Source organism: Falco punctatus, assembly GCF_963210335.1.
Source record: "Falco punctatus genome assembly, chromosome: Z".
In the NCBI taxonomy this organism is placed as follows: domain Eukaryota; kingdom Metazoa; phylum Chordata; class Aves; order Falconiformes; family Falconidae; genus Falco; species Falco punctatus.
In genome coordinates this window covers 83,969,352-83,983,669 of record NC_137586.1, presented here as the reverse complement: position 1 = coordinate 83,983,669, position 14,318 = coordinate 83,969,352, and the positions used below count along the sequence as shown (strand labels likewise).

The window sequence follows — 14,318 nt, the reverse complement described above, 5'->3', positions numbered from 1 at the left end:
TAGGTTTAATTTTTAAACCTTATTTAAGTTGTAATAATGCAGCAGTAACTTCAGCTATCAGGTAGGAAGAAGACAGGTGGTATTATCTCCTAGAGCCCCCACTGTGCGAAAGGATGCAGAGTACTCTCCAAACCATGTACCTGGCATTTCAGAGCCCGATCTTCGTTAGGACGTTGCAAAGCCTGTCTAAGGGAAACCAGTCTCTTGAAGCTGATCTGACTGAGGAAGAAGGGTATGACCAGCGTGGCTCCATCCCACAGTAATTTCCAAGTGCTGAAATGGCTCTCAAGGGTTTCCAGTCACTACTGCAGCCTTCAAGTCCCGCTAATCCACAACACGGACATTACACTGAGTAGGAGGAGGTGTAAACAACACTATTGTGCACTACCCTAAGCTACAATTAACTTCTCAAATGGAGTTCAGGAACTGGCACACATACTAACGTATTAAGAAAAGAAAAGAAAAAAAAAAACAAAACAACAACAAAAAAAACCCCAAACCAACCAAGCAAACACCCACCCACCCCCCACAAAACACCCAACCCCAAAACAAAAAACGAAACCGAGACAAAAATCAGCAAAAGAAAAAAAGAACATGAAGAAAACAAAGTAACAGGCAAGAAGGTCATATTTAACCACAACTTAGATGGAGATGCCACCAGCATTTGAAATCATGTCACACAAACTGCAGCAACTGCAGAAGATTCTGGTAACTCTTTTGGAGAACAGCCAACTAAACACATCTGTGAACATCAGTATATTGTAATTACCGCCTTCAGGTACAAAATTCAGTAATTTGGTATCACAAAAGCATCTTGGAAGGCTGCTGTCATACAGCTGAGACCAAAGGAACACCAGCAGAAGCTTCTGCTGAACTGGGTGACAAAAAGATGCCAGGGAGGAAAAACCTTTTGTGTATAAGTCACCACAGAAAATATGTATTTATCAACTTTAAAGTGAAAAATAGCCCCCATCTAAAAGGAGAAAAGTACTAAAAAAGGAAAAGAACAAAAAAAAAAACCCCAAACAACTATAAGAGACTACACAAAACAAAATCAGGATGTGAAATGTTAAATTTTGTAAGCTCCCTGTTCTTCCTTATACCATCCTATCATGCCACGTTCTTAAATACTTAAAAAGAAGTGCAAGAACCTGAATGATGGTGCCACACACTCCAGCACTTTCTGTTACATTCCTGCTGAAGAAAGGATCCAACTGTGTGCAGGGAGAGTAAAGGGTATCTTATAAACTGTGTGTTTAATATAATTTTGCGAGTAGTAACAACGTAGAAAGCTTGTAAAATAAGATTTTCCTTAACCCCTGGGAACACAAGGGGACAAGCAGATAATGTATTTCTCTGTAGGGAAGTCTCTGAAGAAGCAACACTGAAGCACAGTAGTCTCACTGCCATCATTTTGATTCCAGTGTTCAGGACAAGTGATTTCACAGAAAATACCCACCAGGAAGCTGGTGACACAAAGGCATAGAAGTTGGCATGTTTCTCTGCCAGTTCTGCAATTCTTACGCTGTCTGTTTTTAGCTGTTTGGGTGACTCTAGAACACGGTGTGTTTTAGTTTTCTTGTACTTAATACTGGTGGAATAAAAACATGTAAAAGATGGTGTTCTGGTAAGTATGACAGATTTCAACAAATCTTGTTTTTCTTTGAATTTATTTCCCTTCCAAAAGCTGGGAATATAATTTCCTTGCTTCCAGACTAGTTTTCGGGGGGGGGGGTGGGGGGGTGGTGGGGGTGGTGGGTGTGGGTGTGGGTGTCGCACTGACATTTTAATTCTTTTTTCACTCATACCATCACATTTATTGACTACATTTTGCCCCACATAAATTGCCGTTTACCAAATATACAATAATCCACAGTCAAACAACTAATCCTGGATATTGCTGACATTTCAATTTGTATTGAGACTGAATTCCTAATGAGATTGAGTTTACCATAAATGTCCGTACCTGTTCCATTACATACATAGTACGTGATACCCTGTGACTCATTATACTGGACAGCACAACCTCAGGTAATGAGCACCCCCCACCGGGAAAACAAATAAATGTAGTGCACAAAGAATTACTGCCGTTAGTGGGGCATGCACACATCTGCTAACTGTAAAAATACAAGAGCAAAAATGCCAGTAAACAAAGCTCGGGCTGAGGAGAATAAAATGGAATTAATACTGCTTGAACAGGAGAATCCTGGCAGGAAAAAACCCACCTTACTCAGTCAGGGTTGCTTAAAATAACAATGCTCGTCGGGCTTCACGTTCACAGCTTCCCAGCTAGGGTGTACTAAAAGGATTCTTCAGCTCAGAAAAATATGTATTTGTCTGGTCAAAGCAGGACAGGAGTACGTTCTCAAGCACACCTGGTTTAAATGCCTACAATAAAGGCTGGTGCAGAAAGCAGGGCAGTAGCTCAACCAAGTGTCATCCAGCCAAAACAGACCCTCTGAGGCTGACTGGTTTGCAGCAGGGTGACTTGCCAAGCGCGATGTGTGGAAGCCCCAGGAGGGATGTGCCCCAGATGGGCAGTCCTACAGGAGATCCCACAGAGGGGAAGGTGTTTGACATGTCTCAGGGGCTTCAGCACAGTGTCAGCCGCGCTCAACCGGCCACCAGCAAGTGTGCTCACCTGGACACCTCTGCCTGCTGCGCACCTCTCCTCTGCCCCAGCCTGGGGCAGCACCACCCCGCTGCGGGGGCAGTGGTGGACGGTGGAGATCAGATGGACAGACAGCATCATCTCCAACAACAGCTCTATCCAGACCTGGAAGAGGATGCCCATGCCACACGCTTACCGCATTTCACATGGCTTAAAAAAGCAGAGGAACGGGTTCTGCTTGCACCAGGCAGTGATCTGCAGGGCTCCCAAAAAACACCTCTAAATTAATGGGTTGAGATGCAAACAAAACCAAGTGACAACTGATCTTCAGCTTTTTTTTTTTTTTTTTATTGTAACCTGCATTATCAAATTTAGAACAATCTCCTTAGAGTGTGTATCTCAATACCCAGAGAGGCAGATGATGCTCCTAACTGGAGCACATCTCTTAGGGGAATAACGAGAGCACACCACAAATTAAAAAACACAAGGTGAAACATAGTTTTAGCACTCAGTATAGAAAAGGACTGAAATGGTATTAATTGCTTTGGGTAATTCAGTCACCATAAGCAGCACAAACTCTAAACACTACTTATCACTAGGAGCTGAAAACTGAACCACAGAATTAATTTGTACACACTATGACAAATTATTTAAAATTAATTGTGCTATTACTTGAAGAGCAGGTATTGTGAGAGGGTCCAAGCTGCCAGCATCAAGGTCATAAGCCAGATGGGAATTCTCATAATGACCGAATCTCTTCATTTATTCACTTAAAAGACAAGAAGGGAAACCAAAAATCTTTGTTCTCCTCTCATCCATTAAAAAATGAATTCAATTGCCAAGTGAGATATTCTGCCTCTGAAAATAAATTAATACTCATTTTTTTTTGGTTTTCAAACACAATTTCTGGTTAAAGGGAGTGTCAAAAAAACCCTATTTGTGGTTGAAATGGTAAGAAATAAGACTGCCTGATATTTTTATTTCACTTTCTTACGGTAGCAGTACTGAAAAATGACTGGGATGTAACATTAGTGTATCTCCTCAAGACTCCTGTATTTTATAAAATGGTTTAGAGGTGCTGTACAACTACTGCTGGTGTGTGTGCTTCCACTCTCACTGAAATGGGGTTTTGTACTCTTCAAGAATACCAGCGGTGAACCATAACATATGTGTGAATTGAATTAATCGAAGTTAGTTTACAATTCATATACTTGCATTTATTTAATTTCCTCTATGTTTTTTTGCGGACATCAATGGCCATAACAGTCACCACAGCATGTAAGACACTCTTCATTAACACATTTTAATTCTAACCAGGACTAAACTAAATTAGCTCTCAAAACAACACTTGTGCTGGCACAGCCTGCTGATAAGCACAAACATGTAACTTACCCTCTGTGAAGCTCAGACAGGCTATCATCTATTTTTAACAAAAAATTATTTCCCTATTCAGCTGCACTTTACTGTTAAGTACACAACCATTCTTGTCTTCCTTCACCCCCAAATGGCTACCAAAATGCTAGAGGTCTTTGTTTTATACTTTGCTAAAGTAATTCAGAGATTTGGGTTACACACTACACATCTCGCAGTTTACTAGCAGGAGTCAAACTACCTGTTTCCACTTAGACTATTTTACATAAAAATAGTGTTGGACTCTCAGCACTGAGCCTGGATTTCTCTCTGCATTGGCCCTTCCTGATAATCAAACCTATTTCCACGAGTAAGTTCTTCTCTACGTTTCACACGAAGATACCTGAAAAAATAATGTATGTATTTATGGTTTCCTAAGAGCAGCCCAACACGCTCCAGTAACCTCTAAACAGCTACAGTAAGAGGTTTGATTTAATTTAGAGTATAAAGCAAAACTAAAGATTTTTTAAAATAATCAAAAACCTTCCACCAGACATCCATCTTTTCACATCTAAAATGCCAAAAGTTACAACAACACTAGCATTTCTGGCATCCCTCGTCAAGAATTACAGGACTTACTCCACCATATGACAGAATATTGCAATATATACCTTGCACACTCTGCATAGGAAAATGAAGAAATAAAACCTCTTAAAAAGCAAAATAAAACAAAAACACAAAACCTTTTGTCCTAAGCAGTTCTCTGTGATGCTAAAAGCAGGATCTACCCACACACCTGGGTACTTCTCCAGAAGTTTGAGAAAGTAAGTAGTACTCATTCGGATGATCAATGAATCGATGATCTTTAGGAATTGTACTGTTATTACATCTGCCTCACATTCTGGGAAATATCATTATCTCACGCTCAAGAAGATTTAGCAAGTGGGAGAGAAAGCATCTAAGTTCTGCACACGGTATGTAATGGAAATTGTGAAAGAAACAGAATTTTAGAGGGGCTATTACCCACATGCATTTTAAACCAGGTAAATAGGTTTTACAATAATTTTTATTAAATGCAAATACTACAGAAAATAAGAGTATTTCAAACCTGACAAGCTAAAACTAAGACATCAAGAAGTATCACCTATTTTTAAAAGATAAACTTTGCTTTTAGAATTCCAACATCATACACACAGATCACTAAGCTTGAGAAAGCATTTTCTAACATTTAGTAAACCTTCTAGTTACCCCTGATAATGATATATGATTGATTTTGTGGAACAACTTTGACAATGACAAGCTGGAGCTTGTTATTCCTGCTGTTATATTTAATAAATATATTATTTCAAAGCTACATGCATTATCATCATCCAAGGATTTTGGCTTCAAACCCAAGCACCTGTGGCTCATGTAAAAAGCGAGAGTCAGACTACGACAGGAACTGAATTAACCTTAGCAAAAGGAAGCATCATATACAAATGACAACCCTTCTGCTACTCTTTAGTACCACTTCAGCAGCAATGTATTGACAGTTTTGGCGTATGGTCAGCACCCTTACATGTCTGAGGTTTCTCTCACAGATAACCTGAATTTTCAGGGTAAGGTTATGAAGTTCAAAACAGACCTCCTAGGTAAACGACTTGTGCCTGAATCCAGCTCTTCCTCTGCACCACTCTGTAACTAGCTGTGGGTCTGCAGCTGCTTGAGATGTAGATGTGGAAGAGGAGGCTGGGGAAGCGTGGGCTCAGAGCTTATTTAGCTACTCAAGCTGAGCAGTTTTAATTTGTTCCAACAGTTATGAGCAGTAAAACCATTACCACAACTGCAGGACAGTATTATCAAAGCCAGCAGATGTCGGACACCTTCATCTTTTTGATTTTGACTTTGTTCCTGGTATTTAAATGAACAAAAAAGAGAGGAACACAAACAAACTACTTACAGATCTTTCTAGATGCTAATCTTTCATAGAGTCTAAAAAGTCAAAATAAGGTATAAAATTAAAACATTTTAAAATACAGTATGATCCTGGCAATGACAAAAATGCACAGATCCCAATTCTGTGAAGAATTAGACATATGCATAATTTTATGCACTTGAGTATTCCCAGTGTCAGTCTGTTATACTGGGGTGGACGCATTTAACAAACAACAGAGATTCCAAAAGTACAATAAAATTCTTCTTACTAACATTAATTATATAAACGAGGGGGGGGGGATCCCCTTTAAATTCTATTTTGAACACTGTTCAAGGCCCGCCAAAGCTGCCAAAGCTGCTAGCTTTACTCACAAGCTGTATTTGTAGCGCTGGTGACATGCATTCACTCACGGTAATACTTCAACGACCCATGGGGCTTTCCAAGCTTCTGGATCCGCTCTGCTCGGGGCCCAGTTCTGTAACTTTTCCCTCCTTCACCTGCAATTATCTCATTTTCCCCACTGGAATTTAGGATGGGTGTACACATGTAGCAAATCTAGCTAATTTTGCAGTCAAGCTCCAGGTGGTTCTTAATGATTTGTACACTTTACTTCTTAAAAAAAGTACAAGGTAATGCTGAAAAAGTGAGGAAAACATGAGGATCAGCAATGAAAGGTGCTACCAGGCAACTGCATGGGTGTTAGGGGAAGACAAAAGTTGAAACAGTTCAAAGGGGTTTAAAAAGAAACAAAACATTTTTGAATCAATATAGATATGTATTACGGTACTGCAAAGACCATCCTGAGAGATGCCTGCATCTTCTAGTTTTAGTCGTGTAATTTAGCAGCTGGAATTAGGAATCCTCATTCCTTGTACAAAAAACAACCCCTGGGTGAACAATTCGTAGAAGCAACACAGCCACTCCAAAATGGCTTTAAAGGGACGCTGGAGGATTTCTCCTTCCACATCTTCCTTACTGCTGGATGCCTGTTCAAATGAGCAATCAGAGAGGATGTTCTGCGAGCATGAAGGGGCTGAAGCAGAGCATCACGTACCCAGCAGATCCCTGGCCAAAGTAATATTTTCAAAGGTACTAATACATATGAGCTACATTAAAGTGAGCCACAAGGACTCAGCGAAACTACAAATGCACTGGTTTAACCACAGCTGTTGTGGAATCAGAGGAGATGTAAAGGTGCCATCTGTATTTCTTTGGGAGACTTCAACAAGTAACTTCTAAAAAGGAGCAGATATTCTACACTGCCCCTTGGGAAACGGCTCAATTACCATTTTGCTTGCTAGTCTCCTTGGGGATAAACAGAAAAGATTTAACTGTTTTGATCAAATGCTGCATTCATCAAATCCATAATACAAGGTCTATTTTTTAAAATGTATCATACCAGGACTTTACTACAAATATTGTAAATATAAGTATACATTTAAATAGTACATTATAAAGATATTTTACAGCCTTACACAGAATCTTACGAATCTATTTTCTTTTTATATACAAGTAATTCACTATTTCTGTTTCAAAACGTGAGCGGTGCGTGTCGTTACTGATTTTTAAGTCACCACCTTACTTTGCTTATTTTCACTATCTACACGCTCTTTAAACTTTTTTATATACCAAAGAGTAATGCTAGGCAGGAAAAGAAATGGAAAAGGTCTTTTTGCTCCTGTCTCTTACTGTAATGATGCTCTCCTAAAGCATTAGGTCAGCTCTACTAAAGCACAAACCACCACCTTTGAGGACCACGGATTGAGCCAAAAGGCGAATGAACAATTGCCACTAGATGGCAAGACAGCCCTACGTTACATTGCTGGGCTGGGTTTGGGCTGGGTTGGTTTTTTTTTCCCTTTATATAAGAGCAATATGTAACACTTGTATTTCAAACATGGTGTCGACACATTTTTCCCCTGATGTTCCAACTACATGTGACGATCACAAATTGGTGAATGAAGCGAGCTACTTGAACGATGCCGTTACAATATACATGTACTATTGAAATAAGGTTTAGCAGTAAGCTTTTAACAAATTTGCTGGGGAAAAAAGGAAAGCACTTAAAAGAAAGAGCACTTATATGTGAAAAGGTATAGTCAGTGGCAGAATCTAACTTTTTAAAAAATTACCAAGTGAACTGTCAATCAGCAAACAACCTGCTTCCTCCAAATCTCAGTTGGCACTTGGTGAATTACCTATTCCGCAGTGTCTCTTAGGTGAGTGAGGTACAAACCCCAAGCTGTTGCCTGCCTGGGTGCCTCTAAAAAACAGACAGATTCCTTATGCAGATGCAGACATGGCAAACTTTTGTCAACCATGTAATAAAAGAGACGAACATAACTATGGTTAGCATAAATACGCATTTTAAAGTTTCCTGTAATTGCAGTGCAAAAGTAAGCAGCTAGGGCCAGATATTCAGCAGTGCTAGCTGCTGCTAACTTGGAGAAATAACATGAATTCCACTGGATGAGAACCTCAGCGCTTCCAAGCAACCTGGTCTACAGAAGACGTCCCTGCTCACTGCAGGGGGGCTAGACTCAGGTGACCTTAAAGGTCCCTTCCAACCCAAACCATTCTACGCTTCCAACTCTGTGTTTAGGTGTGTTAAAAAAAGAACAGTAAATAAAATGCAAATAAAATAATATGAAAACAATACTTTCATTCTGTTTAAAAATTAAAAACACTTCAAGTGAACACATGCTCTAAAATCTCCCCCTTGCCTCTGTTTATTTGCTTGCTAAAGCTGATACTGGCCACAAAGATCAAATAAGTAGTCTGCAAAAATACAAAGGTAAAGTATATCAAATTTTTTAGCCAGTTGAAAATCAGTGAAGAGATGGATGGAAATGGGCCAGCACTTCACTATCCAAAGAGTAGCGGTTCGCCCCTGAACACAACCCTCACGCTTCACATGGGCACACTGGTGTGTGGCCGTGGAACAAAAGCATATGCGGGCTTCAAAATTCCCATGATGGTATTTCCAAATGTTCATGTCATTGATTTTCTAAATGCATACGGTACCATGATGTGCAAGTATGAAACATGATTCTTTGCCAATCTCGCTGTTCTCAAGGAGTGCGGCTAGTACTGAACGCTTCGAAGACCTTGTTCTGCCTGTATCTAAGAGTAAAGCACAAGCAACACTTCCATACTGCACAGAACCAACTGTGGAGAAAAATGCTGGTTGTCCTCAGGACAGAAACTGGAAGTAAGACCGGATGTGAAAATCTGAGTCTTTAAATTCTTGACCTAACCCTCTTTGTTCAAAAGCAGATTAATTTAACTCACCATCAGTGAGTTCTTTAGAACCTCCTGTAAAGCTTTGCTGATATTATATGCACCCTCTAACAACTAGACACAAAGGTAAATAATTACTACAATATTATTCAGTGATCTGGCTGCCCTACTATTTATTTCAGTATCAGACAGGACTCCAAAAGCAGGGACAAATACTAGGTCACATTGACCTCTGTGGATGGCTGTATGAAGAAACCAACAACAGAGTAACTCTGATACTAAAAAATGGCATAGAAAATGTCCTAAATGACTTTTTTTTTATTAACGTAGTAGCTAGATGCCTTCCTCACAGGGTAGCTCCATGTATGGGACGTGGTCTAGAGGGGAAAATGGGCAACTGTTGATGTAGTTCAAGACCCAGACTGGAGTTAGATAAGCATTTCAGGAATGCATACAGCCATCTTACCCTTACAGAGTCTAATACAGTTTTACATGAAGAAAGAGAACTGAGATCACTTACCTTGCATTAACCAGGAAAACCATGGGTAACTTAGAAGGAATTGCACATCACTTTTTTGCATCCAGGCTAGGAGTCTGATTCCCAACCATTATCCTTCTCTCAGGCTCCGTATTTAAGAAAGCAATTTACCAGAAGCAAGACATCACCCTCACTGAACTGCACTTGACTGGTTATTTCAGCCTGAGACAAAATCAACTCTAAAGCCTGACTAGGTTCTCCTATCTGGAGCTTAAGAGTCCTGCATAACAGAACTACTGTCTTCGTTCCTTCCGTGGTACCACACACTCAAGCTTTGCTGCTAGTGAACCAAGAACAGATTCAGTTACTACGTAACCCAGTTTATTTCCAGAGTATCACCTATTCTATGTACTGAAAGAAAGTGACACACACACAAAAAAACGTCGCTATGAAATTTAAAGTTACATGAAAATACACGCACACCAGTCGATGAAATTGAGACACATTCTAACTGTACATAAAGCTGTTTTCTTGACTTTTCAAATTTCACCTTTGACACTGTAAACAATTCTCTTTTTTAAAAACTAGTATTATTTATTTGATGATAATAGTTGTGCACAACTCTACCACCTTCCTTTCACTGTATCACTGTAAGGCATTCTGGACTGTCAGCACTGCAGTGATCACCATCCATCACCTGAACCGAAGTATAAAAATACAAGTATAGAGAAAGATACAAGGCAAATTCAACTGCTGGCTTCAGAGCTCCACCTTTGTGGACTAGACGTAGAATGCCAGAGACTGCTAATTAACATCAGTGCTCATGGCCTACACATACGTGGAAACCTCATCTCACAAGTGCGGAGTTTTACCAGATACTGTCTGAGAAACCATGCTTCTCCCCCAGTATTCTACCTCCATGTACTATACTAGCATACTGGATTGTTTTCTTTTATGAAAAATAAAATATATTTATTTTCTTTTATAAAAAATAAAGGTCACAGAAATAATGCTAGTGGTCAGCAGTGCCAATAAATCTGGAACCCAAGTGATGTTTCCTGGTTCCCAGCACAGTCCCCACCTAGGTTGTCACCTTCCCCTGACCTGTCTGATAAGAAGCAACTGCAGCAGCAAGAGCATCCATTTCACTTACATCCCAGTTGGTGGTTAGTGCCGCGTGCCAAAGTGGAGCTGCACTGCAAAGCCAAGAGCCAGGGCTGATGAGAAATGAAATGACTTTAAATAGTCCAGCAATCCTGAGTTAGCCAAGCAGAGCTGGGAGGTAGCTGCTGTCAACAGTTCTAGCTTAGGCCAATCCAAACATTTTGAGAAAGCAACAAAAGGCATCCTTATCATTCCAGGATGACCTTCTAGATACATTTTAGGTTGCAAAAAGCTCAAATATTACAGTGTGTTTGTAGTGCAAAGTCTTAGTGAACTAAATAAAGATATAAGCACTATTCTCCCACTGTTACTATAAGCTTCTGACTCTTAAAAACCAGAAATTTTCACTTTCTTAATCTAGAAGTGGTCTAAATTCCAAACCGTCACTGAAAGACCAGCAGTTCATAGAAAGGCCGAAGTTCGTCAGTATTTGGATCAAGACAGATGAACGTATTTCCTGTGATTTGGTTTATTCTTGTGACCAACTGGGATCAGAGGAACTGCAGAAGAGTATACAGAAAGCAATAAAAAGAAAGCACCTATGAAGCAAGTTTGATCATGAGTTTCTCTGTCTTGCTTGTCATTTCACCTGCCTTTTATGGCAGCAGATGATGCTCCCCAGTTTTCAAGGTTCATACACATGGCTATGTCTGCCGGTGTATTTTCTTGTCCCGAGATAAATTGACACCGGTAAGGTTCAGGTCTGTCTGAAGGTGTTACAGCCACATATTAACTGCTCCTTGACAACACTCACTTCAGCAGCACAACGCATTCTCATGGACTGTCTGTACCTATGTGCTTTATACACACCTTGCAGTTTCAGCACACGGGTATGTAATTGACTGGATTCTGGCTTGGCTCCCCTTGCTGGGATTGCTCCCAACCATATCAATGTTCCTGCTATCGAACTTGCAGTTGGATTTGCTAACTAGCATGTTATGTCTTTACGTATATTCCTAAGCAGATGACTACAGCAAAAACTAATGATCTCCCGGAAAATGTCTGTTCTGTTGACAAGGCCACTCGACTGAGGAAAGCAGATCTCTTATCAGCTAAAACTGACTGTAAGGAACTAAGCTTCAGCACCACCACATCAGAGCGAGACACGATGGCACAGACCCAGCAGTTTCAAGGAGAACCGAAGGGTGATGTCTGGAGGAGTCCAGACCAAACTGTGCGCTCTGGGAACTGCACCTTGCAAAGACTCACTGGCCATGCTGTTGAACTGATGATAGCTCTGATTAATGTCACAAACTGTAACATGGAAAATGGATTTTCCTGTTTATTTTTGATCCCAGGCCTTGCAAAAAAAGCAGGCTGTTGGTGGGGCTTCAAGTAAAAGTGAAGTCAGACACTGACAGACAAGGAAGGTTTACCCATACTTAACTTCCTATCATCTTGTCTTTCTTTTAATTTTAAAGAACTAGAGTGGCTAGAAGTCTTTTCACGCTTCTAAAAACAAAACTCCCACACCCTCCTCATGCAAAAGCTTTAAAATAGCTGCTTTCTCCTCTATACTTCACATACTTCTCCTATCAGTGTCCCTTCCCCCTCTTAATTGTCTTCAAACACAATAGAAGAAAGTAAGTTTAAATTTTAATTCCTTTGACATTAGAACTGGAGTGGTCGGCTAAAATAGGAAAAAGTGAAATATTTATACAACATTAAATATTAAGATAAAATTGTTTGTAAAAACATCTACTTAACCAGCTGTTCAAAAAACTGAAAACAGAAATAAAATAATTCATCAGTTCTGCCAGCTCCTGAGGATTTTGTGACTGGCAACAGTAAGATATTTTCTGCTTCACATGCCAATTATCTCTTCCTTCACGTATTAAAGGCCACACCTCAGTTTTTGAGTTGATGAAGGAACGAACACGCTCATGCCAGGTTCAGGGTTTCCTTATGTAGGTACCAGTACTGCAGATGGCAGTTTTTCCCTCGGTGGGAAGAGGAAGACCATAGAAAGATCGTTGTCACTTACAGACAGTGTAAACAAAGACTGCTGATATCCTGCCATTTTTGTACAAACCATCTGGATAAAATAAAAAAGTTCTGTTTTTCCAGATGAAGTATGCTTCTTTTGTCTATGTATCTCAGGGAAGAAAGAGAAAGACACTGGTCTCTGCCTGGATTTCAGTACTTGGTTTTTACAGAATGTCCCATCACAATGTTCTCGCCGCATCACAGTTCTGGAAATACAGGTTGTTTCTTTCACATCGTGAGATCAAGTACGCAAAGTGGAAATCTCTGTTCCTCCTGAAGATCTGTTTCAATGCTAGAGATGCTGCTACTTTTTGCTCCTGCTGCACTGCCGCAGCTTGCCAGTGTGGAGAAGAACAGCCCAGCTTTGGTGAAGGGGAGATGCAAGCTCGCCCACAGGAGCAGTCCCGTCTTGAATTACAACTGTTAGGCTGGCCTTGCACTAAAAGCTGCTGGTTTTCCACCACAGTATTCTGTACTGTTACTGTCCAAACTGCTTACTGGGTAGTGAGTTTCATTTATGACAGAACTTAATAGAAGGAACACACGGTCTAAACCCTTGGCTTGTTTTCCTAGGCATTAGGGCTGGGATATTCAGTGTGCAATGAGATGCTCAGTGGGATATTCTTAATTGCCTAGGTCTAATTCCCACTGAAACCTGAACGTCTTAAAAATCTGGCCCGTGGCTTTACCACAAAGCTAAACATGACCAACAATATTACTTTAAAGTGTCAATGCAATGTGTGTATACCATCACAAGAAATTTTTATAAAATTATGTTCAAGCATTTCCAGTTTCCACTCATTACCTGGCACCACTTCTTATCCTTGAAATTTTGAAATGAGTTGTGCTGTACTATTTCATAAATGAAATATCTGTCAGTCAGAGAGAACCCTTCCTTTCCACCTCTTCATTTTTGCAAAAACATAAACTCTCAAGTATAGCACCATACAGTGAGACAGAGATTAGAACAGGACCTTTTCTACAGACTTGTAAACAGTATTATGGAGGATTTTCTATCCTAAAATTCCTGTAACCGTAATTTTTCTTAATACCTGAAAAAAACCCGGTGGTACAGGACCTACTGGCATGCCATCTCCTGGGGGAATGTTTCCTAGCACTGGACTGGGAGCTGCTGCAGCACTCTGAAAAGAACAAAGGGAGAATAAACCTTTGTCATTGCATGGTAGGCATTAAACTCCAAAAAAAAAACCCAAACCAAAAAAACCCCCAAAACCTGACAGAAATGCAGAAAGTAATTCTCTGGATATGTCATAATGCCACTGTTCCATCTGAAGGTAAATTAAAATTGTATAGTGTTTAGTCTTCATTTAAACAACTATAATGATTTGTTAAAATAATAAATGCATGTTGAGGGGAAGGATGCTAGAGATTGCATGGATATACAAACATGCATCAATTAGATAAATCTTGACTAGATTTAAAAAAATACTGCATCTGAGTTTGTCTATTTATATACAGATGTGAATGTAACTTGCACACTTTTTATTGTATTATGTGTATAAACACCCTCACACATCCGCAAGGATATACATACAGCATAAAGAATTTATGCA

General features: G+C 39.9%; 1 protein-coding gene across 5 annotated transcripts in view; it reads right to left on the bottom strand.

Annotated features, from left to right (window-relative positions):
• Positions 1-14,318, bottom strand: part of SSBP2 (single stranded DNA binding protein 2) — a 177,957-nt gene that overhangs the window by 43,803 nt on the left and 119,836 nt on the right. For 3 of the 5 annotated variants that reach the window (XM_080372561.1, XM_080372562.1, XM_080372565.1), the window contains one exon: positions 13,797-13,886. The exons of the other annotated variants lie outside the window; for them this stretch is intronic. In XM_080372561.1, coding sequence (XP_080228687.1) covers positions 13,797-13,886 — 90 coding nt within the window. The remainder of the gene's footprint in view (positions 1-13,796; positions 13,887-14,318) is intronic. 5 annotated transcript variants of the gene reach the window in all.